The 27,604-nt window shown below is 36.9% G+C and overlaps 1 protein-coding gene across 2 annotated transcripts in view; it reads right to left on the bottom strand.

Annotated features, from left to right (window-relative positions):
* EDIL3 (EGF like repeats and discoidin domains 3) overlaps nt 1-27,604 on the bottom strand; it is a 460,517-nt gene that overhangs the window by 171,153 nt on the left and 261,760 nt on the right. For both annotated transcript variants that reach the window (XM_084802296.1, XM_084802295.1), the window contains one exon: nt 23,843-23,956. In XM_084802296.1, the coding sequence (XP_084658422.1) occupies nt 23,843-23,956 (114 nt within the window). The remainder of the gene's footprint in view (nt 1-23,842; nt 23,957-27,604) is intronic.

The following is a 27,604-nucleotide window of genomic DNA, read 5'->3' as shown; positions in this document are numbered from 1 at the left end:
TCACCTCCACACACTGTATGATACATAAGTCCTCACAAACATAAGTATATATGCTCCCACACACACCTTTTGTCTCTTTGCGGAAGACACAGGTATAGCATGTTTTATTTAAGTAAGGTGGAGTATGCTTTTATTGCTGGATACAGTTTTGTCAGATCAAGTTTAAATTTGGCATCATTTCAAATCTAGAGAGCCATAAGGAGGGACGATAGTTGAATGCCTACCTCAAAGATGGCTCCCACTTTATATTTCTTATATTGCAGATTATTTCTAATCTAAATGTAGGGGACATTTTTATATTTCTCCATAAAAGAAAGTCCATTAGGACACTGAACTTTTCTGTCGTTGCTGTTGTTTACCACAAGGACGCAGGGTAAATGGCGAAGGCAGGTGTATGTAGTATTTTGACAAAGAGCAGGATCAGCGTTTCCTGGCAGGATGAAAGGTCATTCATAATTTCCAAATCATTATCACTATTTATCATGTACTTTGTGTCTTAAGTTGGACTATTTTGTGGATGTAAACTTTTCTGTCCAATATGTATTTTCATTTATACAACAAAACACAGCACAGATAAGAATGTACTAGTTAGAACATTTATGTGCACAGGTATAGGATATTTCTCACGTTCCCATTTTCTACTGTCTTCACTTTATCCAAAGCTCATCATCTGCAATTGCAAATTTTAACTAATTTTAAAGTATTACATTCATTATAGTTACCTTCTTATCTCACTGCCATGCAGAGAGGGAGTTTTCAATCCTCAGTTTTCATAAGCATGGCTAATGAATAACATGAGTTACTAACTGAAACACTATTTTGGAAGCTATCTTGTACTATGTGGTAAAGGTGGAATAGTAAAGAAGAAACATCTTTTCATCCAATAATAAAAGGAGCCTTGTTAACGATTCCTTGGCTAGGCACCTAGTACAATTTTTTTTAAAAAAACACTGTATGTAATTTGAGGACTGGAGAAGCTGAAAACAGAGTGTAAAACAGTGGCTGCCTTTCATTTTACGTAGCTAAAAAGTGTAAAACTAACACAAAAAATTCCAATTTTTTTCCTTTTAAAATTTCAATTTAAGTTAGATAAAGCAGTTTTCTGTTCATATATTTAACTATACTACATGTTATTCCTAATTTTTATCCATTATAATAGACAATTTCTTGCTCATTTTCTTTTCCCTCTTCCTTCCTTACACCTCCATGTGTGTTTGTGTAGTTCTCTTTCTCACACTCTCTTTGTATATGAATATTACTAAAAATCAAAATAATATTAGTTATCAACGCAATTGCCAAAATATACCTTGCCCAATATATTCATGCAGACATTTTAGTTAATATAGAGTGGATGGTAGTAAGTACAAAGGCAAACATGTTTATTCCAGGAAATTGAGATCAGAAGAAAGATTTGCCACACCGGAGATAAGAATGACACTGACAGAATTGCATGGTAGTAAGTAAATATTATGTGCACAGTCTTTGGTGATATGTTACATGTAGTGGATTTGAGTGAACTCCATTTAAAAGACAAAAGGAAATGAAAACATGATTTTATGTTTCTCAGTGTTTTCTGATATACAATAATTTTTCATGAGAAAAATTTCCAAGCATCCTTGTCTATAGTTTTAAAGTGGATGGAAAGTTTTCAATAGGTTTTATTTAGAATTGGATGTGCTTTAGACAAACATGTCACCTCTCACAATAGCATATTAATTCATTTTAAAAGATTTTTCTTATTTCTTAAATTATTTTAAAATAAAATATTACAATGACTCACAAAATATAGAATATTTACATTTTATTACTGTGCCAGCATTATAATGCTACAATTAAGTATAGCTTCATGCCAATATTTGTAGAGTTTTGTATAATTAATGAGCTCAAAGAGGCATGTACAAGAAGCTGTCACACTACTCTAACAATTTGGTGTGTCAGAAAGATGACACTTTCCCATGCAAAGAAAAAGAGTTTTTTTTTTATAAAAAACTTAGAATTCTTTTGTTACTCAGATGTATTTATAAACCTCACTGTCATTTTGTGTTTCCAGTAATATCTTCATGTACAACCTGTAACCTCCTGAATCTTTATTAGGAAAAGCCACCTTAAGTGCAAATATTGACAAACTGAGAAATTTCAATCAATTAAACTCATAATAATTGGTCCAGAAAAAGTTATTAAGAACACATGAACTCTGATGCCCCATATTTGACCCTGTCCCCTGGATGGGGAGGCCTGGCGGCACTCAGAGGAAGGATAGCAGGCTACCAAGAAGAGACTTGATACCCTATGAGCATATACAGGGGGAGGAGGTCCTCCTCAGTCACAGTCATAGGGGAGGGGAGTAAGGGGAAAATGGGAGGGAGGGAGGAATGGGAGGATACAAGGGATGGGATAACAATTGAGATGTAATATGAATAAATTAATAAAATATATTTTAAAAATTATGACAGACTATTTCACATAGAACTGATAATAGAGAAAGGTAATCCAAAACACAATGATAAGAGATTCCCCCATTTTCTTCACATACTTAAACATGATCCTCTTTTTATTCAGGTAAATTAAGTGGTTATGTCCTCCATAAATAAGAGAAATTAGAAAAACGTCATGACAGCAATATTTCAAATGTCTTTGTTTCAAAGTTTATGTATTATTTATTCTGTCTTCACATGTAACATAATTATATTGTTTTAATCTTTGTAAAAACATGAATTGTTAGATAGCCAATAACTTGTATTTTATAAATGTGCCCATCTAAATTAAATTTGTTAAAGAATGTATAAGATATTGAGAGTAACATAGGTTTGGGAAACACACATGGCTTTAAATATATTTAGGTATACCTGAATTTAATATTTAAAAAGGAACTAATTTTACTGAAATCAGGGACACAACAAGGCTTTCCACTCTCTCTGTATCTCTTCCATATAATACTTGAAGTCCTAGATAGAGCAATAAGACAACTAAAGGAGACTAAGGGGATACATTGGAAAGGAAGAATTCAAAGTGTCACTTTTGTAGATGATATGATAGTACACATAAGTGACCCCAAGGTTTCCATAAGGAACTCCTACACTGATAAACACCTTCAGAAAAGTTTTTGGATACAAAATCAGTTCAAAAAATTCAGTAGCCTTCCATTAAACAAAAGACAAAGAGGTTAAGATAGAAATCAGGGAAACAACATTGTTCACAATAGCCACACAAAAACATAAAGTATCCTGCTGTAACTTTAACCAAGCAAGTGAAAGATCTATATGAAAAAACTTCAAGTCTCTGAAGAAAGAAATTGAAGAAGATATCACAAAATGGAAAGATCTCCCACACTCATGGATGGGTAGGATTTACGTAGTGAAAATGAATGGCCAGATTCAATGCAATTCTCATCAAAATGCCTACACAATTCTTTGGAAAAACAAAAAAACCCTAATAGCTAAAACAATTCTGTACAATAAAAGATCTTCCAGAGGAATGTCCATCCTTGACCTCAAGCTGTACTGCAGAGCAACTGTAATAAAAAAGAGCATGGTACTGGCATAAAAACAGGCAGGTGTATTAACGGTAGTGAATTGAAGACCCAGAAACAAACAGACAAACCTAAGGATGCTTGATTTTTGACAAAGAAGACAAAACCACAAATGGAAAAAAGATAGCATCTTCAACAAATGGTTCTGGTCTAATTGGATGTCTAGATGTAGAAAGGCAAATATATCCTTACTTATCACCCTATACAAAACAAAATTCCAAGTGGATTAAAGATCTTAACATAAAACCAGAGACACTAAATCTGTTATAAGAAAAGCTGGGGAAGAGCCTTCAGCTCATTGGCACAGGAGACAACTTGTAAAACAGAACACCAATAACTCTGGCTCTAAGATCAATAATTAATAAATGGGACCACAAGAAACTGAAAAGCTTCTGTGAGGTAAAGACCACTGTCAACAGAACAGAACAACAGCCTACAGACTTGGAAAACATTTTCCACAACCCTACATTTGTCTGAGGGCTAATATCCAAAATATATAAAGAACTCAGGAAATTAAACACCACCAACACCAAATAATTCAATTAAAAATGGGGTACATAACTAAACCGAGAATTCTCAACAGAGGAATATCAAATGGCCAAGAAACACTTAAAGAAATGCTCAACATCCCTAGTCATCATGAAAATGCAAGTCAAAATGACTCTGAGATTTCATATTACACCTATCAGAATAGTTAAGATCAAAAGCTCATCTGACAGCACATGCTGGTGAGAACATGGAGAAAGAAAACACTCCTCCATTGCTGGTGGTAGTGCAAACTTATACAACAACTTTGGAAATCATTGTGGCACTTTATCAAAGCGTTGGGTATAGATCTACCTCAAGACCCTGCTATAGTACTTCTGGGCATATACTGAAAAATGTTCCACCATACAAGGAAGACAATTGTTCAACTACATTCATAGCAACTGTATTCATAATAGCCAGAATCCTGAAACAACGTAGATGTTGCTCGGTCAAAGAATAGATAAAGAAACTGTGGTACATTTACACAGTGGAATACTACACAGCTATTTAAAAAAAAAAAAAAAACAAGGAAATCATGAAATTTGCAGGCAAATGGGTGGAACTAGAAAAGATCACCCTGAATGAGGTAACCCAGACCCAGAAAGATAGGCATAGTATAAATTCACTCATAAGTGGATATTGGTCAAAAAATGCAGGATAACCACACAACCTTACACAGACTTAAAGAAACTATATGACAAGGAGGACCTCAGAGAGAACGCTTAACTCTTCATTCAGAAGGACAAATAAAATAGACACTGGAAGCAGTTGAAGAGAAGGAACAGAAAAAGAGGCTACCATAGAGGTCCTCTGAAAGATTCCACCCAGCAGGAGATGCAAGCATCCTGGGAAACACAGGCAAACTTTGGGGTGGAGGGCAGGGAGTCTTATGGAAGAGTTGGGGGTCAAGAGCTCCACTAGGAGAACTGTAGAGCCAACAAATCCAGTCAGAGGAGGGGGCTGCTGCACGGACTAACGTACCAACCAAGGACTATGCATGGAGAGGACCTGGACACTCTGCTCAGATCTAGTAAATAACCAGCGCAGTCTCCTTGTGGGTCCAAAATTATGGGTAGTAGGGACTACTTCTGACATTGACTTTGTCCCCTACATTTTGATCACTTTCCCCTGGCAGGACAGCCATGCCAGGCCACAGAGGAAGAGGGTACAAGCAGTCTAGATGAGACTTGATAGGTTGAGGTCAGATGATAAGGGAGGAGGTCTCCCCTTTCTGAAGACTAGGGGAAGGAGGGAGTAAAGAGGAAGAGAGGGTGGAATGGAGAGGCAACGAGGGTGGGAGATACAATTGAGATGTAAAGTGAACAAATTAAGAATCATAATTAAGCAGGGTGGTGGTGCACGCCTTTAATCCCAGCACTTGGGAGGCAGAGGCAGGTGTGCATCGCTGTGAATTTGAGGCCGGCCTGGTCTACAAAGTGAGTCCAGGACAGTCAAGGATACACAGGGAAACTCTTGTCTCATAAAAACCAAAAACCATCCAACCAACCAAAGAAAAAGCAAATGAAAGAAACAAAAAACAAAAAAGAATAATAATCGAATGTACATTTAATCCTATATTTGTGATTTAAAACTGACCCACAATTAAACAATTAGTTAAAATTCATTTAGAGATGCTGGTGTGATAGCACAGTGGTTAAAAGCACTGGGGACAGTTGCAGAGGAATTGAGCTAAATTCCTAGCACTCACTTGGTGGCTTATTGGGGTGATCTTTTTGTGCACCTTGTAAATAAAGGAGCTGACTTTGGAATTGTTATTCTTATGGAACATCACCTGTCTGTGTTTAGCAAGCATTCTTCCCCATTTTGCCTTCTTACGGGTTTAATAAAGAGCTGAATGACCTATAGCAAAGCAAGGGAGAATAGGCAGGAGAATAGGCAGGGCATCCATCAGGGATAGCAAAAGAAAGAATCAGGCCCTGAAGATTCACCAGCGAGAGGTGGAAGAAGAAACAGATGCCAGTATTGGGAGGTGGAGGTAAAGAGCCACGTGACAGGAGGTAGATTCACATGAATGGGTTAAATAAGCAGTCTGAGCGAGCTGGGAACAAACTCTGTTATTTCCTTCCTTAAAGATTCTACTTTGCTAGGGATTCATTTAAAGGCATGTACCTTCATTACAACCTGACTATCCTAAACAGGGGGGAAGGGAGATTAAGGAGAACAAGAAAGCAATCTTGTGGGTATCGGTTCCCTGGGGGCAATTCCCCTGGTGTAATTCTCAGGAGTCTTGTAGATCATCTATCCCACATAATCCGTGGACCAAACTTGGAGGTCTCACTCCAAACCGCCTGGCAACAATCTCTAAGCCTCCAACTCTCTAGCGCCCTCTGGCAGGAATCTCCAACCCTCCACCCCATTGTTGCTTCTTCCTATATATGGTCGTTTTGTAGTACAATAGCCTGGCTGGAGTCACTGGCTTCTGTCTTGTCGTGGGCTGATACTTCCTTCTCTGCCTCTGTCTCAGATGTACATCAGTTTATAGAGACAAAGTGTCTGTGGGGTGGCATCCCAAGACTGTTTTCACCTTGGACCCCGAGGAAGGTAAGATTACATTCTCTTCACAAAGCTTTCATAAAAATAAGTCTCCGTGTCATTATTAGGGCTGTTCATTGGTGGGTCCAGACAGTCCAGAGATAAAGTACCCAATGGTAATAGGGGCTCACTACCATCTGCGACTCCCTTTCTTCTGGCTTCCATGGCAAGCAGTGCCATGCAGACAATACATTCACGCCCCTAAAATGAAATAAGTAAGCCTAAAAAAAAAAATCACTTACAGATGTGCATGCCTTCCTCAGCTATGGTAGTGAAGGATCCATATTTAGTTATTCTTAAGGTTATGGCTATGAAACACTGGCATTTTTCATACACGCACACACCAGTGTGTTGTTATAGAGCGTCTGTGTAAAAGACACTGGAAATCAAATAGGTCGATTACTGTTAACTTCTATGTGCATCATGGATTACGGGATTCCGACAGGGCGGGGATGGTGGCAAGGGAAGAAGGAATGTTATGTGTTTTTCTGTTGGCTTCCTTCTAACCTTTAAGTACAGCTTGGAGTTACTAGATTGCGTCAACTCTTAACAGTTTACAGCTCTCTGTGAGTTCGTACTAAGATCAATCTTGTTAGTAAAACTCTTATAAAAAAAATAAAATGCCAAAATGTGGCTAAGTCATATCATATTCTGTTTTCATTTTTACTTGGGTATCTCATGCATAGAGCTAGAGAACAAAACTCAGTAGAGAGCACAGGAATACACTGACATTCAGTGAAAATGCTCCCTGACAGCTTTTGACCCCAAAACCTTCCTTCACAGCATACAGAAGAAATATACCGGTAACAGATAAACCGTGAATTCAGGATTATAAGTCCTTTCTATAACCTAGAGCCTTTTGTTAGCTGGTGATGTTGATAGATCCTATTCAGAGCAATACCTTCGAATGAATAGAATACGATATAATAAAACACAACATAACTATCAAAGTGCTTTAAAAGGTGTAATATATAAATATGTACTAAAACATTATTAAAGGAGTTAATATCTGACTTGATAATGTTCATATTAGGGAACACATTCTTGATATATTTAAATACTTAAATCAAGTATAATGTGAAAAGAAAATGCGTGTGTTATCTGCCACTGATCAAGCATTACATTTTGCTAATATTTTCAGTGGTCATTTCCTATATTCATGAGATTGGAAATTTAGTTTACAGGAGCAACCTTTGCCTAAGGTTATCAGTTTAGTTTCCAGCACTGGAAAAATAAAACATACACATAACTTATGGTCTAACTGAAACACGCTTAACAATTTAAGTATATAAATTTTTGAGCATCTTTGCCCAATCATACATTGAGGCCCCTTTGCCCAGATTAAATAAAGTAGTACAAAGCATTAAAGACAATGTGGCTAATAATACAGTTATTAATGCTTATAAGATGTAACATTTACACCCATAAAGTGTCACCAACATGACTGCCCAAACATGTGCTTCACATGGCACCAATGAACATGGCAAACTAGACAGGGAAAAAGCCCATGAGACCTCAAACTTACAAGGAGCCATAGGTGACTAAGGAAACTCAGGGGCATAAAGCTGATTTCCCACAGGGAAAAGAACAACAATTGCTTTTCCAATGCCAAGTGCTCAGCCCTGAAAACACACATACAAATAACGTTATACGGACTGACCACGTACTACGTTTTTTGTAATGGTTTCCATAGAGGTTGAAACAATCCACCCTGTGGAGAAGCTCCATAAGCAGGAACGGAAACAACTAAACAGCCTCAAAAAGTCCCTGAAACCAACCAGACCCAGGAAGTGTGTCCCTACCATGATAAGCAGTAAAAGCTGCAAAGAAGACTAAGACAAGCCAGGTGCAAAGGAAACTTCGAGGAGACACCAGCTCCCTGGAATAAACAAAATCCAGCGTGGAGGAGATTTAGAGAAACTGAGTCCTGTGGAAAGGCTACTACTCTCCAATATGTTTAACTGACTGCAGGCTGTGTATTGCTTTCTCCAGTTTTCTTGCTTTTGTGAACTGTCACCCGTGCTGGAGTTGGCCTTGGGGGTGCAGCTGTCTTGGAGTCATGACGGCAGCTATAAGTACCCATCACCTATATTTCTCTAACCCCAAGAAAAGTCATTGGTTCAACACGTTGTACTTTGGTAGTATCTGTACTCTGGTCTCCCATGGGAGAACCTGTCTGTAGAGAGTACATATGTTTTGTATCTCCACAGGAAATGCTCTGTCACACAACAGCAGGTTATGTTTAAAAATGAAAGCATATATATAAATGCACATATACAGGTAATAATAATTAGTGAACAAAAGAAACTATGAATTTGAAGGAAAGCAAAGAAGACATGTGAGAGGGTTTGGAAGGAAGAAAGGGCTGGGGAAAATGTTATTATATTATAATCTCCAAAATAGAAGAATAAAAAAAAAGGCTATTAGTTATCTTTTTTTCTTTTTTTTCTCTTTATTAATTTATTCTTGTTACACCTCAATGGTTATCCCATCCCTTGTATCCTCCCATTCTTCCCTCCCTCCCATTTTCCCCTTATTCCCCTCCCCTATGACTGTTCCTGAGGGGGATTACCTCCCCCTGTATATGCTCATAGGGTATCAAGTCTCTTCTTGGTAACCTGCTGTCCTTCCTCTGAGTGCCACCAGGTCTCCCCCTCCAGGGGACATGGTCAAAGGTGAGGCACCAGAGTATGTCAGAAAGTCATATCCCACTCTCCACTCTACTGTGGAGAATGTTCTGACCATTGGCTAGATCTGGGTAGGGGTTTAAAGTTTACGGCCTGTACTGTACTTGGCTGGTGCCTTAGTTTGAGAGGGACCCCTGGGCCCAAATCTGAGAGAGAGGGGAGGACATCCTCTTGGGACTCTAGATGAGAGAAGCATGGGAGAACGGCGAAGTAGAAGGATCCAGAGGGTCCTTGAAACCTATAAGTGCTTCTGCCTTACACCTGATGATCGCCAGCTCTAGGTGGCGGTGGGGAGCAGGAATGGGATCGAGTTTCAGGCCTTTTTCCATGTTGTAGTTTGAGAGTGCCAGAACCCTGAACATACAACGTCCTATTCAGGAGAGTTGTTAAAGAGGCCTTAGGTTTACCGTTTTCATACTATCTGATGCAACTTAGTATGTCACTAACGATGGAGTAAGAATTCATTGAGAATGCATGTACTTGATTGGTATGGACTTCTCAAATTCTGAAATCAAAGGTTGACACCAGTCTTCTTTCATCTCTGCTCCCCACCCTACCCCTTCCATGGTTAGAGTTTTCTGTTTCTTTTTCATTCTACTAACAACATGGTGTCCCTAACTTCGATTTCTTGGTAACACTACTATTGTCAACTCCAGTCTTGAGAGATGTGAAAGTAATGTAGAAGACAGGAAAGCATTTAGGATTCACAAAACACCGTACTGGTCACAAAAGAAAAAAAAGTCATGGTTCATTCCTAGCCTCTACACAGCTATCCTGAGAAAAGGAGATGGGCTTCAGCAATGCAGGGTTGGGTGATCTATTATTTGTGCTACACAAATATTTTCACACCAGGAAAATTCTGGGGTGAAGGAGCTAAGAGAAGCCATAGAGTTTCTGTCTACAACACTAGATACGACTGAATTGGCGGCACCGATGCTTTTCAACAGTGGTGCTCCTGAGCAGCCTTATGAAAGTACCATTTCTTTCCTGAGTGACACCAGCAGGGCATACCCCAATACCAAGAAAGAACCTAATGGACAGATATATTTCCCATATGGCTTCTCTGAGCCAGGACACAGAAAAGCAATCATTTATTCATTTAAGTCTTATATTACAATTTGAACCTGCTGGGCAGTGATGGCACACGTCTTTAATCCCAGCAATTGGGAGGCAGAGGCAGGCAGATCTCTGTTGAGTTCGAGGCCAGCCTGGCCTACACAGTGAGTTCTAGAACAGCCAAGCCTACACAGAGAAACTCTGTCTCTGAAAAAACTGAATAAAAAATGAACCAAACATTCCAATAAAAAACCAGTATACTTAAAAGAAACAAACAAAGGTGAAATACTCCATCAGACTGTGAAATGCATTCTCAATTCAGCTTTTCGAATTCAACATGATGCTATACTCTCAATTTTAGGTAAGAACAAGACCACGGGGCAATGACGTCCGCAAGCCCTCAGCAACGCAAATAAACAAGTTTTAGAGAAGAACAAAGAAATCACAGTAAAAATGTCATGTCCTGAAAGTTAGGAAGACAAGATAATGCTTACAAATCCACCTTCTGACATTTGTTCATGACTCCAAGAAATTCCTAGAACTTGGCTGGATTGTACATGGTTCTAAATAGTCCAAGCTACATTTATGAACAAACTGAAAACAATCAATATCTTAAAGACGTTAAATTTGAATTAACATAGACCTATTACCCATTCCACATCTTATGTGATAAGCCTGCAAAATCCTGGAAGAGAAAAAACAAACAAATCTTTAGAGGTCTTTCGGTCAAGCCTAGGGATATGTGAAACCATTTAGTCCTCTACATGGTAAGTGCTAAAGGTTAATGGTTGCAGACCAATGGAATGTTAACACAGTCTAGTGCTTCACTTGAGTAGTAATGTATGGAAAGACATTGAAATTAAAACACTGTGTTCCGCACATTCTGTAGTGATGTAATAGTGATGAAGTGGTTGTATTAGATGACAAAGCAGGGCTTCTTACAACTTTCAAAATACAACTGCATCTAACATTCTTCCAAACTGTTTAACATATCCTTCCAATTCTTGTACAGATGCACGAAGCTAACATATGTTTGACACTCCAGTTATTGGCTATCTAATGGCACGATGGGCATTTTAACTTTTAAGATAAAATGCTGATTGCCTTGAAAGCAAAGACTTACTTGTCTTGTTTTCTCTGACCTCTATAACATACACATTTATGTCAGGGTGAAATTTTGTCCCTGCTGGGGGTGGTGAAGTGGACAATGCCTCAGGTTCAAAGGTTGTTTTCCTTTCCAAAGTGGGTGGTCTTGTTGGCTGTGTTACAGGAGGCCTCGAGGTCACATGGTACTCTTGATCAATATCCAGTTCTGTTTTCTTAGCTAGGATATCAATGAGAGTGGTGGGAGGGTGTCGTGTTGTAGATTCTCTAGTAAGGATAATGTCACCTGTTGTTTTCTCCCTGGGCTCCTTCTCAAAGACATATGGTTCTTCAGTAAATGTGGAAGGTGGCCGGAATGGTGGAGTTCTGTAAAGGCTGTCTATGGATGTAAAGACACTGATATCACTTGTAGCTATTGGAAATTCTGGGAGTTCAGTGGCTCTGGGTTTTTCAAATAATCCTGAGCCTAGATCTGTGTCATCTGGGGATGTCTTTTTTCCTTCCTCAGTAGTTTCCTCCGTAAGCTCTGTGACACGCGTCCCAACGGGCCTCGAAGTTGATGCATATTCTGTTGGGCTACTACCTTCTACTTCATAACTTAATTCTGGCTCTGTACTTGAAACCACTTTTGGCCTAATGGTTGGTACCAGTGTTACCATTGTACCCACTTCCACATCATGCTGCGTTATCACACCAGGGGAAAACGACGCACCACGCTCAATTGTTCCAACTGGAGTTGTTTCTAAAATGGGGACTCTTTCAAAACCTGTGACCAATCTGTCTTCCGAGACGGTGTATGCTGACCCCTCCCCCTCTTCCTCAAATGCTGTTGTCTCCTTTGTCATAACTGTGGTAGAACTGAGGGCAGGAAATGAACTCGCTGGTCTTTGTGGTTCTTCCCGGGTTTCTCCCTGTATAATTTCTGTTGTTCCCAAAGCTTCTGGGGACATAGTTGCTTCTAGATGAATCTGTTCAATGACATCTTGATCAGATTTGCCTAGAACTTCATCTTCCAGTGTAGCAGAAGGCTCCGACACACTCCATTCTGTCTTTGGAATTATAGGAAGAGGACTAGCATGGGATGTGTCTACATAAGTAGTGGGCTTCTGGGTGCTACTATAACTAACAAACGCCAATTCTTCCACCTCAGAGGTGTGAGCAAATGGGAGGGTAGTAAATAGTGGTTTGGAGGCGTCTTTATCTTCAGCTAAAGCACTTCCTTCCATGGTCACATTAATGACTTGGTTTTCTGTGCTTGTGGTGGGCAGAGCCCCATCTCCAGTTGTAGAAGCTCTCAAAGTTGACTGTTCTGCACCACCAATTGATGAAGTTGGCTGAAGTGTAACTGTAAACTCTTCAGATGTTAAATCTTCCTCAGAAACCTTTTCTAATGGTTTTTGGGTACCATCGGGGAAAAGAGTATATTCCTCTCCTACATCCGTGAGACTTGGGGGGGTCTCTTTATCCTTTCCATTTGTTCCTATAGTGCTAAGTGAGACAGGAGGCAATATTGTAGAGTCTTCAAGTTCTGTTGAGGCTAAAGGCTTTGAGGTCACGTTATCTTCATCCCCTGACCGCTTTGATACTGTGACCACTTCCGCATTTAAAATACTGTGGGTCACATAGGCGGTGGTGACATCTTTGTGGAACTGTGTGACATCATCTGTTTCTAATCTAGTCAGAGTTGTCATTTCTTTTATGTATCCTGCTTCTGTTGGGTCCACACTTAGCTTCCCAGTTGTCAATGCTGGGGAAACAGATTCGCTCATTTCCCCTGAAGACTCTGTAAAGTGGATTTGTTCTGAGGAAGATGCAGAGAGCTTGATTCCAGAGAAGCTTTCTTCTGTTGTTCCTATAAAGGGATCCTTGGTGACCTTTTCTGGAACTGAGTCAGCATCTCTTTTCAACTCTGGTCTCGGTGTTTCTGTTCTTTCTCTTCCTTGCGTCACTTCTGTTTGTAAGGGTGGATAAATAACTGTGGATACTCTCTCTACAGATGTTGTGTCACCAGAATATGGAAGCATGGTCAAAGGTGAGGCACCAGAGTATGTTAAAATACAGGGATAATACTATTGGAAAAGGGGGTGCCTTAGTAAGTTACTATTTGGTAAATATGAAGTAATATTTATACATACTAGGCATTTAATAGACATTCCCCAAATTGTGTGTCTCTTTGAGTGTATTAGAGAAAATGTAATGTGAATTTTGCTGGATTGAACCAACACAAATATCTCAGGATTTCTCTGAGTTCAGAGCAGCATTTTCCATTCTGGGTGTTTTGCGGTTAGATAATAGTGCCGCGTATTTATAGGCTTCCTTATATGACTCTGGTGCTCTCCATTTTTCTTGTCAGAATAGTTTATTTTCTGCCTTGCTCCAGTTTTTCCTTGAAGTTTAGTGTTGCACTTACTGACTTTGTGCTGGCTTCGTTCTTTTTATAGAACCATACTCCTCAAGTTCAATTTGCTTTTACGTTGGATACTTTATGTGTCTGTTCCTTTAGAGTTCTAAAAGGAAAGTGTATTATTGACCAGATAAAGCTATTCAGGTGACTATTATGAAATTTATTTTTAGGACCTTGGCTGCTTTAATGACTCTTCAGAGTTTGAGATATGCTCAAAGTAGCATGCCCCATAACCCGGGAGGTTCCCTGTGATGATTATTTCTTACTTCCACTTCCTCAATCTAGACACTTCAATCCAGACTGCTTCTCTATGCCACAGAGCAGTTACATAAAAGCCATTAAAGGCTTGACCTTGAACATGAAAATTCTTCTCTTAGGCTCTATTTTATTGAACAACTCTTCTGCAAACATTATTTTCCTTGGTCTTTCTTAGTTAATTGTCCTTTCATTTTTCTAATTCTTATTTTATTTTTATTGTGAGTTTTTTTAAAGGGAGGCCTTGAGCCCACAATGTATATGGTCAAGGGTAACCATGAACTATTGAGCTTCCTGTTTCTACCTCTTAGAGTGCTGAAGTGATGGGCACATGGGACCACATCCATATTTGGATTGTTGTTTCACAGAGAGACAGACAGACAGACAGACAGACAGACAGACAGACACACACACACACACACACACACACATAACCCTTTTTTGATAAAAACCTACTTTACTTTTAATCATTAGCAATCACAATCTCATCTACTTAAAACTTGTCATTTCCTCTTTTGACAAAGCCATTCAATCTTTTCAGTTTATTCTGAAACTTTTCTATTATTTTTATTAATAGCTGAATTATATTTACCATGATTGTGGAAGGATGTTAATACTTATTTGGTGTTAATATATAATTATTAATATATTGTAAATAAATAATATGATTGTCAAAAATATATTAAGTGAACTTTATAATTTGTAACTTAACTATGTTAAATGTTAAAGCAAGTAAACAAATAAAAACATTATTTACCACAACAGTTAGGTAATATCTATAATCCACAGTAAATGTAGTTGTTCTTATATTTACCTCAATTTATTTTGCTGCATTTGATTGATTTCCACATAAGTAATATATCCCAGAAATATACTGTGCATGATGGGTAGTGTGCTATAGAAAAGAGACTTGAATTTGTTATTGTGTGAGGGAAAGCTCTATCCTCCCAAATAGAAAGGGTGTTATGTTAATCCAAGCAGGGTGCTCTGGTCTCCATGTCTGAATTTTATCACCTAAGGGTCTCTGCGGGACTTCCCACATCTTAATAACTAGCAGTCCTGCTTCCGTTGGCTGTCCTAATTACATCAGCCAATCCTACATGCCTAGGCAGAAAGAAGCCTATTGTGCCTGTATCTCTCAGCAGACACCGAAAGCAAATGCCCTGTTTTTCAGAACTGCACACTTGGCCTTGGCACTTTGTGCTGAACAGAGTCCCTTTGAAGCATGCTGACACCACTGAAAACCTTGGGTAGGAATCACGCATGTTGTTTCTGACATTGCCCAATTTAGCTCCAATTGCCAGTAAAATTTACCACAACCATTTGAAACACTTGAGTGCTCAGTAAATAATGCTATCAGTTGAGTTATTGTAGTTATTGGGGGAAGGTTTGGGACCATCTCTATCCTTTCTCAGACGGAGAGAAAGGATGCAGCTCTGCTGCTGCTGACAGTGATGACATAAGAAATCACTGTGGGCTTTGGTGTAATTTCTCATTTTGAATTAACTCCTTCAGGCTAACATTAAGCATCAGGACCTAAATTTGACTTATGTGTCCAAGAATACCTTTTTGTTATGTGTAGAGCATAGTGTGCAATGACGTGGTTGGTGGCCAAATAATGGCACAGAAATTATATTTTAAATAGTTCCCAAGTTTCTAGACATAGAACAACTTCTTTTTAAATAGTTTTCTTGCTCAGTTTTTTCGCTTATGATATTGCATAGGCTGTCACTTCTGTGATACTTTCATATGCTGAAAGCCCAATAGATAATTGAAATATTTATATTTTTAATCTGTGGGTGCACGCGCACACACACACACACACACACACACACACACACACACACGCACACGTATATATAATTGAACCACCCAAGCTGTAAGTTTTATGAGCACTAAATGCAGTTAGGTTGTTTCCAAACTCCTCATATCTGTACCTCATGTCAGAGTCTCTAGTGTATAACTTAGCTTACACAGTAAATAAAATTATAAATGATAATTCCAAGATACATGCAGTGTAGCAACAGAGAAGTATTGCCATAGGATAAAAATTATAGTTCCTTTATGGTGCTGATATTATACTAGAAAGAAATGAGAATATGATTCAATTTGTTAGAAATATTTGATGAGTCCTAAAAGTGTAGGTTAGCAAGTGGTTAATATTTGTTTATGTTTTATTTTCTTATCATTTTAAGGAATAGCAAGTCATTTCTAAATTCAAATTTGGCTTTATGAAACTATGGGGTTAACATGGAAATATTAACCCAGCAGCATCTTAATGAAGATGGAACCTACAAATGAGTGCCTCCCTCAAGTTGTTTGTTTGTGTGTGTGTGTGTGTGTGTGTGTGTGTGTGTGTGTGTGTGTGTGTGTGTGTTTACCTTTGTAGATCCCTCATCTTGCTGGCCGGCTGGAACCCTTTCTTGCCTGGAGGACTATTGATGCACTTTCACTGTACCTTATTGATCTGTTTTTCTCTTCTTCTTTCTTAACTGCCACACCATTTCAAATGTGTGAAAATTAAAAGTTAATATTCATACCTATATGGTCATTGGTATATATTGTTGTGTATACTATATAAAATAGTATGTACTTTGGATTTAATTTATGTAAAGTTTAATGCTGAAAAGTCCAAAACAATCCATAATTTATAGATTATTTTCTTATGTTCTCAAAAGTAGCCAAGCTGAGATTAGTTGCTCTCCTCTGTCACTGGAGTTCTGGATTAATTCTCACATTATTATTTCAAGCAAAATAAAGTAATCCTAAATTAAATTAAATGATGACTACAAATAGAAAAATAAATCCTTGAAAATCCTGCAAAGTTCTGTAAAATAACAGGAATAAAACTTGGACTAATTATGAATACCTTTAGTTTCTCCTTCACATTTGCTATAATTATTATATGTTTGCATTTCAAAAAGATAAAATTTCCATTTTAATACCCTGAGACTCACAAAAATCTCATTCTATATGATAGGTTTTTAATGCATAAATATCACTAGGCGTAGAATGGTCATGATTCCAAATGTTATTGATTTCTTATTCCCAGGTCTTTTAAATGATATATATTTAAAAAAAAAAAAAAGGACTGTCACTTCATGGCTACTTGACACTCTGTTGCTTCCATAAAATTCCAGATTCTCAAAGAAAGGGGGATGTATTAATTCTTCACCTTAAACAATACATTTTATATGTTGTGAAATTTATTAAAGAACTTGTCTTAGGGGAGCATTACAGAAACTCCAACTCTGCTGACTCTGCCTCTGCATACCAGACCATGACTGGGAATATGTTGGCCTCGTAGAGATGATCACTTCTCAGCCACCGTGCCTTTAAGTTCACTCGTATTCAATTTCGTTAATTCCCACTTCCGTAGGACACGTATCTACTGCTGGCCAGGGAACTGGAGCATGCCTCTTTAGAGGGCCCAGATGACATGTTCTTCTTTCAGCAACTTAGTATGGCAGGAATTGCTAACCCAGCCTGCTGTACACTGACCACTGCACACTGGCCTCTCAAAGGCATCTTTCATGCTTGCCTAAAGCCTGTTAATGCCAGCAGGACCACGCTTTTCTTGATGGAGTTGAAGTGAAAAGATTGGGGCTGCAGTGAAATGCAAAAGCCATTTTTGTCTGTGGGAAATAGCTTCCGGTGTCGACATGGCACCACTTGGCACAGAGTAGGCATTTCCCGGGACTGTGATGTGGATGTGGGTACAGGAGTCAACTCACCTACAGCAACACTTTGAGGATTATGGTTTGTTCTTTCAGTGCAGGTAAACCAGGCTGGCTGGATGTTGGCCCACTGTGACCCTAGGGTGTATTGTTGTCGCTATGCCAATGATAAAGCGAGGGGTTTCTGGTATGTCTTTTTGTGTGTGTGTGTGTGTGAACTTCTTATTTACACTTCCCTCTTTCTTTCTTCTTAATTAAAACTACTTTCTTTTGGTCTTTCTTTTGAAAATGTTTCTTCTCTAATGCCTGTGTCATAGTTTCTTTTGTTTGTTCCCGTGAGGCTTGACAATTTTTATAATCAGCCTCTATGTTCTCCTCTTTCACACCATTAATCCGTGTGATGCGTGACAGTCAAAATTGATTCCATTCTGACTATCATTGCTCCCTGGACTCAGAAGGAAGGTAGTTTGATGTAATTGGAGAACAAATTAATTTATTCACAGATGTTATAAAACCTCATATCTACATAGTCATGCCAAAAAAATGGTACAGTGAACATTTGTCACTACTTTGTTTAATCACATTCTCGAATATATTCAAGTTTGTTTGCTTTTACTCAAATTTAACTTTTTTTTTTTTACAAACAGTACAGATTAAAAACACTATTTTATATAAAATTCAGATGTAAAATATAGCTACCATTTGGATCAATGTATCTTACTAACATATATTAATTGTACAAGTAGACGTTTTAAAATGGAATTTTCCATGCACATGTACTATACATTTATTATATTTACAGCCCATTACCTTCTACTATTTCTCTGTTGGTAACTTTCCTATTCCTGGGTAGTTCCACTTTTACTAGATTCCAGCTCAGTTTAGCCGTAGTAATTCTTATTAAGAAAACCACTGACAGTGAATGCTGATGTCGGGTCACAGGGAAGGGAGTGCCCGTGAAACCTTTATACACCGGGTTGATGGACATGCAAACTGGTGCGGCCAGTATGGAGCTTCCTTACGTTAGTAGAACTGGATGTACTCCATGATCCAACCACGCAACTCCTGGCTATACACTTGGAAGGATATATAAGCAAGTATACTGCAGGGCCACATGCACGGCCACACTGCAGTGTTCACCAGAGCAGAGCCAAGGAAGTGATCTATTCACCTCTCCACAAATGAAAGGTTAGAGACAATGGAGCATATACACACAATGAACTTTTATGCTGCCACCATGAAAAGGTAAATTATGTTATATTTGCAGGGAAATTGATAAGAATGGGCCTACCTAGTGAAATAAGCCAAAATCAAAAGAAAAAGAGTATATAAAATTTCCTTAATCTAGGATATAAGTTTCAATATAAATTCTTTTAAAACAATTTTAAATAGATAAAAATAGTGCTGTTCTAATATGCTATATGATGTTTTAATGCATATAGACATTGTTTAATTCCAAATCAAGTTGAATATAGCTCTTTAGATAAGTGAAATTTCTTCTAGATAGAACATTAAAAATCTTTTGCATTTGAAACCATTTTGTCATCTCTAGTCATTTTAATACCTAATTGTTCTGCAGAATTTCTTGTTCCTATCTATAACTTGCTACCTTTCCCTGGCCCTCCCATAACACTGTCTCCTGACCTATATGATTCTCAAGTACCATAGTTCAGTCTTTTTAATATATATATATATATATATGGTCACATGATCCCTTGCCTATAAGCCTGGGTTATTTCACTGTTGGATTTCTTAAACACTGTATATTATGCACCAAAATAGATACCTATCTTTACCATGTCAGAAGCTTCCTCATTATTTATTCCACATGTAAAAGTAAACAAATAAGGGAATAATCAGGGGTTCATTTTTTAGAAAACAAGTTGACACTGTATTTTTTTTAAAGAAGGAAGGAAAAAGTTAGCTGTCTTCTGACATGATTTTAGTTGCGCTTAGATTATTCATCCAAAGTGAGTCAAGTATAGCGAGCTACACAGAGAAACTCAGTCTCAGAAAAAAAGAGTACCCATCCTTGTAAACATGGAGGTGCCTCAGGATTTTTCTTACCTTGCCTTAAAATTATGTCATCCAAGGCATTTTATTTGACTTCTACCCACACTATTCTAAATGACAAAGACTCAGTTATTAAACATGGATGCGTAGTTTGGGTTAGTAAAAAAAAATTAAAGTTTTATCATAGATATATAAAGATGCCAAGAGAGTTTGTTAGTATTGTCTATTTTTAATGAGTAAAAAATAATCTTGTAAGACTATTTGTGGCATTTATTAACATAGGTATATTACAAAGTCTTATACATATGCTACTAATGTTCTGTCTGTCGGTAGAGATTAATAGATGAGGAATCTGTGGTGCAACGGGAGCAGTTAACATGTTCAGTTTATCTTGAAGGGAATTACCTGAAATAAAAACTTGAATTCCAGTTCCATTTGAATGCACGGCCTGTGTTCTTTCTTCCAGTATTGCCACCACTACACAAGGTCACTCCCCAAATGCAAGTGCTTGAAAGTATATGGGAAAACAAACTATTCCTTCATCCCACAAGGTAACATCAGATTGTATGTAGGCTTCAGGTTATGTGGCTGCAGCTGCAGTAGCTGGGACTCAGGCCAAATTGTAGTTTACTATCCATGCAAACCTAAGGAAATTATTTAATCACTCACTTGCTCAGTTTTCTCGGTAAAGTCAAACTAGAAATAGTGCTGAGAGGATTAAGAAAGTCGCTTTCGAAATTACTTAGAAGAGCGCTTGAGATGCAATGCCATCGAAAGTGAAAATCAACATTATCGTATCACCCTCCGTAAAAAGATACAGTTCATCAAAAACGCTTGTCATTAAACACTCATCTTTGCAAGGTCATCAATCAAAGTATTAAGGGTGTAACATACATTTTGCACGTATTTATAAAATGTGTGAGCACTTTTCACTGAGTAAGCCTATGTTAACTCAAAGATATCTGCTCATACATATTACTGGTACAAAGACAAATACAAATATGCACACATGTACACATAAAAAGTAGATGTTGTGTGGTTTTGGATATAAATATACTTCATTTGTTAGGGAAGGTTCCAATTGTGGCTACCTTTTAATTTTCATACTATGTCCACATACATCATCTTTTGTTATAATCAAAGGTAGAATTTCTAGAATAAAGGTCTATAGAATTATCTATAACGTTTTGTTCATTCAAAAAGCCTGATAAACTGGACACGTGAAGCATCACTTCATATTTTCTACTACAGAATTAGTTTTTGTTTTTTAACTCCCAGCCCCCTAACCTCAAAAATCACCCCAGTCTTAATTCTGTTTTGGCATAATGTTTAGGAATTACACATTATAAGAGCTCCCTGGGTAACTATTTCAATTTCCACAAATGGTGTCAGTGATGATAATGCATTTGAGTGTCATTTCTTAAACTTAATCATGTCACATTTGAACACTCAAGAGGGAAATGTACATGGTTATTGTGAGCCACAAAACCCAACAAATAAAAACAAGTCCAGTTATTTTTAGATTAATTAAATAATATGCTCTCAATTTCCACTGCATTATTATGGTTTAAATATCACATCCGGTTAATCATACATGACAAGACATAGCTGTTCTCATAAGGACAGGGTTATCATTGCAGAACGTCATCTTTTTTCCAGGCTGTTTATGAAAATAGTCTCCTGAGCTTGTCATTTAAAATAATCAGGGGAATCTACACAAAGATTAGATTAGATGAATTTTTGTCACATGTAATAAACTTTATAGAAACACCTACATAATATTCATGTCAATCAAAAGTAATTTCAGTAGAAATAAGAACAATACACCTTAATCCAGTCTTACAATAAATAAATGGAAAAAATACATGTTAAAGCAAGTGTGTTGCATAAACTGTATAAAATCTAACCTGAAATTATTTATCTTTCCATAACCATCCTATAGAAACAGATCATTAACAGCTGCTACTCATATACTGAAAAATATTATTAGACAATTCTAACATCTGATAGGCAAGCTTTGTATTAAATGTGGAGCATTGCCTTTTATGGGGGCACGGAAGTGATAAAAGGACCCTGCTATTCAATCCCGGCACATCTGAAATTTACTGTGTAGACCTGGTAAATGAATTTTGAAGAACACTCTGTCTTCACCTCCTACATTTTAGGATGAAAGGTACGATCTATGACACCCAGTGAAGTGCTCGTTCTTAATGTTTGAAATATTTATAATTTTGCTCAAACTTTAAAACAAGTGGTTTGCAAGATGATGACCTCATATTTGTGCATCAAATCATAAAAATCAAGATTAGGTGTAAATTTATTTCTCGTTAAGCAGAAGTATATTACAGCTACACTAAATGAGCCATAACTTATGATAAATAATTCATATATTTTATATCTATTAACTTTGTGTTTAAATATCTTGTTTAACTAAAATAAATAAATATTTTTACATTTCAAGTTTGCTATGTCACTAATGATTCAAGGGCGTCATTTAATTCTATTGATAAATCTACTTTAACACAAAGTCTAAAATAAAAAGTTTTATAAAAAAATGAGGAAAACCAGAGAATGTTTAAAATGTGGCATGAAGCCACACGTGGTAGTGCAAGCCTTTAATCCTAGCACTCAGGATGCAGAAGTAGGTGGGTCTTGAGGCCAGCCTGGTCTACAAAGAGAGTCCAGGACAGCCAGGGCTAAACAGAGAAACACTGTCTCAAAAACACAAAACAAACAAACAAACAAAAGATGTGGCATGAGCTCCTTTGCTACAGTTTCTGTTTGTTTGTTAGTTTTTTAAATTAGACTTTAAGAAATCAGTCAACATCAGCCATAGGAAACATGACTAGTTCTTCAATGTTGATGATCAAACCAAGAACACCCCCCCTCAACACACCAACATAGAAAGCAAGTGCTCAACTATACCACAGTCCTCAAAAAGATAACATTTATGTTTCCAAGGCTTGTTTGTAGTAGTGATTGCTCAATCATAGCATTCAAATATGTCCCTCAGTTATTTGATGTAAATGATGTAAAATCATCAAGATGTGCTTCTACAAAAGTGTCTGAAAAAGGAAACAGCTCCTTTTTTTATAATTCTTGCTTCCGTTTATTTATATAAATTCAATGCAAGATAGAGGGATGTAGCATACACTAATACTGTGTGTTCATAAAGAGAGAGGACTTTTAAAGGAACCTAACTGCCTGGGAAGCCAGAGATCCTGCATCCTGCTACTTTCATTGTGAAAACTCAGGAAAACCGTATCAAACATCAGCCTCTGTTTCTCCATCTGAATATCAGTTTGCATCTTTACTATGGATTTGCACTGAGTTTTTGTGTTGCTCAGAAGGCATGATGTATATAAAATTAGCACTTTATAAAGTTTCCATAATGTTCCCCAAATTATAAAATGCTGCTGTGAGTGTCATCGCCAATATGTGCTTGCCTCCGTTCAGGTCCTAGTCCGTTGATGACAGTCCTGTGACTATTCTTCCCATCTTTAACTAAAAAAAATGTTGTGGAATATTTTCTTTTTCCACATTAACATTATAAGGAAATTGTTATCCTACCATTAGACACATCATCTCAGAACTCTACTGTCATAGGTTCCAAGAAACAAAAAAATTTGTATGTAAAACCATTGCTTATGTAAGTACCACTTGAGCTAGACTTCACTTTAGCTCCACTTCTAGACTGAGTCTATTTGGTACCATACAAAAAGTATCTCTTTGGTTGGCATGAGTTTAAGTGATGTGCATGCTGGTGTGTGAAATGGGACCAATGCAGAAATAAGCCTGAGTATGAGATGCTGTCATACTTTTCAGATTATACATATTACCTCTTAATGGCTATGCACTAAATAATACCTCTAGAGAAAATGTGTATTAGTAAGAACACATTAATAATGAGCCACTTCATTCAATCCTGCATTCTCAAAGCACATGACAATAATCTGGGTCCATACTCCATCATAAGTGGAGACTTTATAATTCAAATCATGTGTGTGTAAACATGCAGTTACATAATAACACTTACTGTATTGACAATTTCTGCCCATAAATTCTCCTGGGCATTCACAGGAGTAGTTAGCAACAAGGTCTGTGCATATTCCACCATTTCTGCAAGGTTCGGCTTCACATTCATTTATATCTGAGGGGGAAAAAAGAAAGAAATAAAGAACTATTGATACAAATAAGTGGATGTTAGAAAATACAGGAATCTTAAATACAACATCTAAATAGTACTACTTACTTCATATATGTACATATATTTCAGTAATATAAGTGTTACTTAAGCCAACATCTTAAATCAATTTCAAATAGAATTGAGAATATATATATATATATATATATATATATATATATATATATTTATATTCTCTGACTGACAGATATAAACCGTTACCTACTTCTGAAAATAAATTTGTAGTTGGGGGAGATATTCACTGCATTCTTATAATTAAATCAAACAAATTAACCCTGATGGAGAGATGGATTGATTTCTCTTACAAGATCTCAAATATATCCTGCAGCAATAGCTGCCAATTTACACTGTCTCATTTCATCTTAATTCATTAACATTCTAACTGACAGAGAGGTTTTAGTTTCTAAATAGTTTGCCTTTGATGAGAAGCAAATTAGAGGTAATAGCTAAAGCTCATTACATGTAAAATATAATAAATGTAAATGATGATCACTTCCTGATCTCATTCCTGTGTTTCTAAAGTTAGGGTGACTAGACTTACCTTTTCTATACCATCATTACACATGATGGATAACCATGCGAAATAGAAACCATCCTGCAAACTACATCCATCTCCATGGGACTTTTAGACAACAGAGAAAGTTAATGAGAGCTTTAAAGATTTATTTTACTTTTCTTTATGTGTGTGTGAGTGTATTTGGTGTGTTTATGCATACATGTGTTTGGGAAGGGTACAAATGTCAGCTAGGAAAAGGTGTTGGCTTTCCTGGAGTTACAAACAGCTGTGAGCTTGCTGATGCAGGTGCTGATAACAGCATCACATTCTCTGAAAAAATACACACTCTGGACTGCTGAACCATCCTCCATCATAATTTATTTTAAGGATCATATGAAAATCTCAGACTTTTGCTCTTATCACAGTTTCAATTATTTTCAGTGTGATAAAAACCACTGCATTATTCATTTTGTTGTACATTCCATTTATAACAATGATAAGCCTTGGTTCTCTGAGATCTGCAAGATTATGTCTTTCTCCTTATCATTTCTACTGAAATGTGTCCTGGATGATCATATATTAATAGCTAATGAATTAAAACTTCATTTCCAAAGCAGTACCATGTGTTTTATGAAGTACAATATAAATGATATTTCTTCATCTACAGAAATACAGAAGACACTGAATGTTTATGTCTAAAGAAGAAAAGTAAGGAAAAATATAACTTGATTTTGCATTTGAGGGGACAGTTTAGTTAATATAAATAAGAATAAAATATAGATGGTATTTCCAAGCAGGAGGCCATAACACATCTCAACTTTGAAGATACAAATGTGTATTCATGTGCACAAATCTTCCAGGTTGGAAGGGAGTTGAGTATGCCAAGTCCAAAGCAAGAAGGAAGGGAATAGGTTACAAAGACCACTGGGTGCCACCTGAGGAGAGGCAATCTTATGTTTTATAACTGCACACTTTGCATATGATGGGGCAGTTTCCTCTTACACTTCCGGTTTAGATAGTGCTAACAAAGCCTTTCTGCTGTAGACTTAAAGAACTAAACAGGAGGGACCAAGGTAAAGTTTGATGTCAGTAATGGGAATATATAATTTCATTTTTGAGTAGAAGCCATTTAATATTTCCCCTTTAAAGTTGATATACTCCACAGTAGAAAAATCAAACATTGTTGGTGCTCCAATTTTTTAGAACAATGGAATTTTCATCATTAGCAAATATGAGAATGACCAGGACTTTTACATGTTAGCAACGAGGGGTGGGTGCACACTGCTCACTTTTTTCCCCAGGTCTTCCAGATGTTTGTACAATAAATAGTGTTATCAATATGTGAAGGTGACTAAAGAGAAAATTAATCTTTTAAGCCTTTCAACTATAGGTATCTCAGGGCACATTAATAACTATTAACAAAACCAGTTATAATTAAAATTATCTGATTCTCTAAAAGCAAGTCGACACCTTCATCCAGAGTTTAGAATGAGACAGAGAGCATTGGAGTTGTGTATGCTGAACATAAAGTGCTTTAGATACATATTTCAACTACGTCAACCAAGGACTGTTTCATCACCTAAATTTTAGGTTTCTTAAACACAAATATATTCAAATCCAAATTTGTAAAAAACCACTTAAATGACTTACACATGTAATACAATAGAAAATTTAGCAAATCATCCCATGTGTACTTATCTAGTAATATGCAGGATTAAAGAGCAGACAGCAATTACACAGAAATGCTTATGTGTTAGTGTAATGCTGCTCTTTCATTGATGAAGGCTATTTGCACTGTGATTAACACTGCAAGCAGTCTAAATGAAAACTGACCTCAATTTGTGCAAATCATGTTTAATTAAGGACTAGATAGAAATGTTCGTGGGATACAATGTAGTGAAATGAAAATTAAATCTGTATAATAGATTGCATGCATTAATTTTTGTCACATATCAAGTCATTATAATTTTCAGAAAAAAATGTCCACATCTATTTTCAATATAGTAAAGAAGATTATGTTGGTATCAAAGAAATACTTGACACTGTAGTCTTTCTTTCATGTAAGTAAAAATTCTCATGCTCTATCAAACTTATAGTTAACATGTAATACTATGGGTATTCAATAATTAATAATAATAATAATAATAATAATAATAATAATAATAATAATAATAGTTGAAGTTTTGTGACTACCTTGTAAGAATGTTTAGTACTTTCATAACATATTCCTGGTGAAGGCAGGAAGTTGACTTCTGAAAACAGACACCTTCATTCTTCCCCATGTAGTATGCCTGAAACCCATTGCCCATGCTAATCATAAATGTCCAGATGAAATCTCATGACTCATCTTTCTTTAGCAAATGGCCACTTTTCTATGTTTGTTTTGTTTAGTTTTTTAAAAAAGAAAAAGAATAAAGGAAATTTAAAAAGTAGGGAAGATATGAGATGATGAATAGTTGAATTTCCTTGAAATGAAACAAGAATTTCCAAGTCTGGTATTTAACTAATTGCATAGGTTCATTCCTTTTATCTGGACAAAAGAAAAAATTCCACTATTGTGCTGTCATTATTCCCTGTTGCTCCATAAATGCTGGTAGCTCTGAGAGTTAATCTTGGTTGTCCACTGGATTGGGTCTGTAATTCAGAAAGGCACACTTTTTTTTTTTTTTTTTTTGCACAAATCTCTAAGCATAACCTGAAGAGGAAGATCTCCCTCTAGAGGGAAGTGCCTTCCAAATGGGTATCCACATAGAAACAGATCCAAGGGAAAAAAATCCCCTCATATTTTAGATTCTTGTTAGAGAACACATTCACTCTGCTATTGGAATTCTGAACTGAGATCAGCATCTAGTTTCTTTGACCTTCTGACATGAATACAAAACAAAACCCAGAGTTCTACAGAAATCCTTCTTTATCACCAAGTTGATGTTCATCCAATCCTGTGGGTAGAGCAGCCACTGCATTGGCAGATTCTCCAAAAGGAAGAAGGCCATTGCTGGACCTAATTGCTGAGGCAGGAGCCGATGCTGAGGCCATGGAATATTGTAACTCACTGATTTGCTCTTCATGCGCTGCTCAGCCTGCTTTCTTTTAGAATC

The sequence above is a fragment of the Acomys minous genome (genome assembly GCF_964271855.1).
Source record: "Acomys minous genome assembly, chromosome: 11".
Lineage (NCBI taxonomy): Eukaryota > Metazoa > Chordata > Mammalia > Rodentia > Muridae > Acomys > Acomys minous.
This window is presented reverse-complemented; position numbering and strand designations above follow the sequence as displayed.